At 53.4% G+C, this 6,303-nt stretch overlaps 1 protein-coding gene across 1 annotated transcript in view; it reads left to right on the plus strand.

Annotated features, from left to right (window-relative positions):
• The window catches only part of LOC116958742 (uncharacterized), a gene marked incomplete at its 3' end in the record, with an annotated part of 82,921 nt that extends 76,628 nt beyond the window's left edge, over positions 1-6,293 (plus strand). Inside the window, exons 9-12 of the mRNA XM_076064408.1 lie at positions 129-471; positions 1,551-1,655; positions 2,570-2,713; positions 6,234-6,293. Coding sequence (XP_075920523.1) covers positions 129-471; positions 1,551-1,655; positions 2,570-2,713; positions 6,234-6,293 — 652 coding nt within the window. The remainder of the gene's footprint in view (positions 1-128; positions 472-1,550; positions 1,656-2,569; positions 2,714-6,233) is intronic.
• Between the last annotated feature and the right edge of the window lie 10 nt (positions 6,294-6,303).

Below are 6,303 nucleotides of genomic sequence, written 5' to 3' on the forward strand. Positions count from 1 at the left end.
TGTTGTTGTTGTCCGTGTGTGTGTCTGTGTGTGTGTCTGTGTGTGTGTGACTGTGTGTGTGTCTCTCTCACGGTGTCTCTGTCTGTCTGTCTCCGTCTGCCTCTGTCTCTCCCCGCGTCTCACCACAGCCCCAGGTGTCCGTGTCTCCCTGCACGGCCCCCGTGCCCGGACCGCGCATCAAGCACGTCTGCCGGCGAGCTTCCATCGCCCTCGGCATGCCGCGTGCCACCCTGGCGCCCGCCGCCGCCGCCGCCGCCGCCGCCGCCGCCGTCGTCACGCCGGTCGCCGGCACCGTCGCCGGCGGCTCTCCCGCCACGCCGGTCGCCGGCGGGAGCGGTGGCGCCGCGGTGGAGGGAGCCGGCGTGGCGCTGCCCACGCTGGGCGCGCTGCTGCCCACGCTGAGCGCGCTGCTGCCCACGCTGAGCGCGCTGCCCGCGTACGAGAGGGCCGCGGTGTTGGCCGACTTGGACGGTGCGTGGGGAGCGGGGTGTGGTGGTGGGTGGGTGTGGGTGGGTGTGGTGGGTAGGGTGGGTAGGGTGGGTGGGTTAGTGGGTGAGTGGGTGAGTGGGTGGGTGAGTGAGTTGGTGAGTGAGTGATTGAGTGGGTGATTGGGTGAGTGAGTGGGTGATTGGGTGAGTGAGTGGGTGATTGGGTGAGTGAGTGGGTGAGTGAGTGGGTGGGTTGGTGAGTGAGTGGGTGATTGGGTGAGTGAGTGGGTGGGTGAGTGAGTTGGTGAGTGGGTGATTGGGTGAGTAAGTGAGTGGGTGAGTGAGTGGGTGATTGGGTGAGTAAGTGAGTGGGTGAGTGAGTGGGTGATTGGGTGAGTAAGTGAGTGGGTGAGTGAGTGGGTGATTGGGTGAGTGAGTGGGTGAGTGAGTTGGTGAGTGGGTGGGTTGGCGAGTGAGTGGGTGATTGGGTGAGTAAGTGAGTGGGTGAGTGAGTTGGTTAGTGGATGAGTGAGTGGGTGGGTGGGTGGGTGAGTGAGTGGGTGGGTGAGTGATTGAGTGGGTGATTGGGTGAGTGGGTGGGTGGGTGAGTGAGTGAGTCGGTGGGTGGGTGGGTTGGCGAGTGAGTGGGTGATTGGGTGAGTAAGTGAGTGGGTGAGTGAGTGGGTGATTGGGTGAGTAAGTGAGTGGGTGAGTGAGTTGGTGAGTGGGTGGGTTGGCGAGTGAGTAAGTGAGTGGGTGAGTGAGTTGGTTAGTGGGTGAGTGAGTGGGTGGGTGAGTGAGTGGGTGGGTGGGTGGGTGAGTGAGTGGGTGATTGGGTGAGTAAGTGAGTGAGTGGGTGATTGGGTGAGTAAGTGAGTGGGTGAGTGAGTGGGTGGGTGGGCGGGTGAGTGAGTGATTAAGTGGTTGAGTGAGTGGGTGGGTGAGTGAGTGAGTGATTGGGTGGTTGAGTGAGTGAGTGGGTGAGTGAGTGAGTGGGTGAGTGAGTGAGTGGGTGGGTGAGTGAGTGGGTGAGTGAGTTGGTGAGTGAGTGGGTGAGTGATTTGGTGAGTGAGTGGGTTAGTGAGTGGGTGAGTGATTTGGTGAGTGTCATTTCCCCACCAGACCGTTCTTCGGTGGACGACTCTGAGGAACCGGACTACCCGGTGCAGATCATCAAGGCACGGCACTCCGGGCGTGGCAACGACGCTCACCACGGTGCTCACCACGGTACTCACCACGACACTCACCACTACACTCACCATGACGCTCACCTGTGTCTGTCTGTGTATCTTAGTGTGTGCGTGTCTGTGTGTGTCTGTGTATCTGAGTGTGTGTCTGTGTGTGTCTGTGTATCTGAGTGTGTGTCTGTGTGTGTCTGTTTGTGTCTGTGTATCTGAGTGTGTGTCTGTGTGTGTCTGTGTGTGTCTGTGTGTCTGTGTATCTGAGTGTGTGTCTGTGTATCTGAGTGTGTGTCCGTGTGTCTGTGTGTGTCCGTGTGTCTGTGTGTGTCTGTGTATCTGAGTGTGTCTGTGTATCTGAGTGTGTGCGTGTCTGTGTGTGCGTGTCTGTGTGTGTGTGTCTGGGTGTGTGTGGGTGGGTGTCTGTCTGTGTGTGTCTGTCTGTCTGTGTGTGTCTGTCTGTCTGTGTGTGTGTCTCTGTCTGTCTGTGTGTGTCTGTCTGTCTCTCTGTGTGTGTGTCTGTCTGTGTGTGTGTCTGTCTGTGTCTCTGTCTGTGTGTGTGTCTGTGTGTGTCTGTCTGTGTGTGTCTGTCTGTGTGTGTGTCTGTCAGTGTGTGTCTGTCTGTGTCTCTGTGTGTGTCTGTCTGTCTGTCTGTGTGTGTCTGTCTGTCTTTGTGTGTCTGTGTGTCTCTGTGTGTGTCTCTGTGTGTGTGTCTCTGTGTGTCTCTCTGTGTCTCTGTGTGTGTCTGTGTGTGTACCACAGTGCCGGTCGCCTTAATAATAAGCGCTGTTCGCTAACAGCACTTGCCGCTACAGCCTGCTACAGCCTACACGGGGAACTTTGTCTGTGTATCGGTGCTGCCGCTGCTGCTGCTGCTGCTGCTGCTGCTCACAGCCACTTGCCCCGACAGTCTTGAGGCTACACGGGGGACCTTTGTCTGTGGTGGTGGCGGCGGCGTTGCAGGGCGAGGTGGTGGTGGTGGTGGTGCGGGGCGAGGTGGCTCTGACGGTGAGGGAGGAGATGCGGGGAGCTGCTCGGAGCTCCGCGACACGGATTACCTCCCACCTGGATCGCACACAGCCTCGCGCTCCCACCACAAACACAAAGGTAGCACACACACACAGTACATACACACTAACACACACACAGTACACACAGTACATACACACACTGACACACAGTACACACTAACACACACTAACACACACAGCCTCACGCTCCCACCACAAACACAAAGGTAGCACACACACACACTCAGACACACACACACAGTACACACACACACACACTAACACACAGTACACACTAACACACACAGCCTCACGCTCCCACCACAAACACAAAGGTAGCACACACACACACTCAGACACTCACACACACAGTACACACTAATACACAGTACACACACACACTAACACAGTACATACACACACTAACACACACAGCCTCACGCTCCCACCACAAACACAAAGGTAGCACACACACTAACACACAGACACACTAACACACAGTACACACACACACTCACACACACTCACTAACACACAGTACACACACACTAACACACAGTACACACACACACACACTAACACACACAGCCTCACGCTCCCACCACAAACACAAAGGTAGCACACACACACACTCAGACACTCACACACAGTACACACAGTACATACACACACTAACACACAGTACACACACACACACACTAACACACACAGCCTCGCGCTCCCACCACAAACACAAAGGTAGCACACACACACACTCAGACACTCACACACACACTAACACACTCACACACTAACACACTCACACACAGTACATACACACACTAACACACACACACTAACACACACCACACACTCACACACACACACAGTACATACACAGTACACACACACTAACACACTCACACACAGTACACACACACAGCCTCACGCTCCCACCACAAACACAAAGGTAGCACACACACACTCAGACACACACAGTACACACACACACACACTCACACACAGTACACACTAACACACAGCCTCACGCTCCCACCACAAACACAAAGGTAGCACACACACTAACACACAGACACACTAACACACAGTACACACACACACTCACACACACTCACTAACACACAGTACACACACACTAACACAGTACACACACACACAGCCTCACGCTCCCACCACAAACACAAAGGTAGCACACACACACACTCAGACACACACACACACACACTAACACACTCACACACTAACACACTCACACACAGTACATACACACACTAACACACACACACTAACACACAGTACACACACACACACAGTACACACACACACAGCCTCGCGCTCCCACCACAAACACAAAGGTAGCACACACACACACACAGTACATACACACACTAACACACACACAGTACACACACACACTAACACACAGCCTCACGCTCCCACCACAAACACAAAGGTAGCACACACACACACTCAGACACACACACACTCACACTAACACACTCACACACTAACACACTCACACACAGTACATACACACACTAACACACACACACTAACACACAGTACACACACACACAGTACACACACACACAGCCTCGCGCTCCCACCACAAACACAAAGGTAGCACACACACACTCAGACACACACACACTCACACTAACACACTCACACACTAACACACTCACACACAGTACATACACACACTAACACACACACACTAACACACACACACTAACACACAGTACACACACACACACAGTACACACACACACAGCCTCGCGCTCCCACCACAAACACAAAGGTAGCACACACACACACTCAGACACTCACACACACACTAACACACTCACACACTAACACACTCACACACAGTACATACACACACTAACACACACACACTAACACACACCACACACTCACACACACACAGTACATACACAGTACACACACACTAACACACTCACACACAGTACACACACACAGCCTCACTCTCCCACCACAAACACAAAGGTAGCACACACACACTCAGACACTCACACGCAGTACACACACACACACTAACACACACTAACACACACACACAGTACATACACACACACTAACACACACACAGCCTCACGCTCCCACCACAAACACAAAGGTAGCACACACACACTCAGACACACTCAGTACATACACACACTAACACACAGTACACACACACACACTCACACACAGTACACACTAACACACAGCCTCACGCTCCCACCACAAACACAAAGGTAGCACACACACTCAGACACACACAGTACACACACACACACTAACACACAGTACACACACAGCCTCACGCTCCCACCACAAACACAAAGGTAGCACACACACACACACTAACACACTCACACACTAACACACAGTACACACTAACACACACACACTCACACACTAACACACAGTACATACACACACTAACACACACTAACACACACACACTAACACTAACACACACAGCCTCACGCTCCCACCACAAACACAAAGGTAGCACACACACACACTCAGACACTCACACACAGTACACACACACACACACTAACACACACACACAGTACATACACACACACTAACACACACACAGTCTCACGCTCCCACCACAAACACAAAGGTAGCACACACACACACACTCACACACACACAGTACATACACACACTAACACACAGTACACACACACACACACTAACACATACACACACTAACACACACAGCCTCACGCTCCCACCACAAACACAAAGGTAGCACACACACACACACACTAACACACACACACTAACACACACACAGCCTCACGCTCCCACCACAAACACAAAGGTAGCACACACACACACTAACACACACAGCACACTAACACACAGTACACACTAACACACACACACACTAACACACACACACACTAACACACAGTACACACACACACTAACACACACACACAGTACATAAACACACAGCCTCACGCTCCCACCACAAACACAAAGGTAGTACACACACTCACACACAGTACACACTCTAACACACACACTAACACACTCTAACGCACACGCACACTCACACATGCACACTCAAACACACACTCACACACGCACACTCAAACACACACACATGCACACTCAAACACTCACACACACGCACACTCAAACACACACTCACACACGCACACACACGCACACTCACACATGCACACTCAAACACACACACTCACACATACGCACACACTCACACACACACACTCACGCACTCACACACTCTTCACGCACACACACACATGCACACTCACACACTCACACACACACTCACACACGCACTCACACACGCACACTCACACACTCAAACACACACTCACACACTCACACACACACACATTCACACACTCACGCACACACTCACACACGCACACTCACGCACACACACACAACGTAATGCACACTGTTTACACACACACAGTAGCCCGAACGTCGCCCGAACGTCGCCCGAACGTCGCCCGAACGTCGCCCGAACGTCGCCCGAACGTCGCCCGAACGTCGCCCGGACGTGGCGTTGACCGTGGCGTGAACGCGCGACCATCCTCCCCCCCCCTCCCCGGCAGGCTCGTCGGCCCCCGCGTGCAAGCGGTCGCGTGCAGGCCGCTGCGGTGAATGTGCCCCGTGCCTCGTGGC

The sequence above is a fragment of the Petromyzon marinus genome, unplaced genomic scaffold, assembly GCF_048934315.1.
Source record: "Petromyzon marinus isolate PM22_M1 ecotype Great Lakes invasive population unplaced genomic scaffold, UKy_Petmar_22M1.pri1.0 PM_Scaffold_426, whole genome shotgun sequence".
Lineage (NCBI taxonomy): Eukaryota > Metazoa > Chordata > Hyperoartia > Petromyzontiformes > Petromyzontidae > Petromyzon > Petromyzon marinus.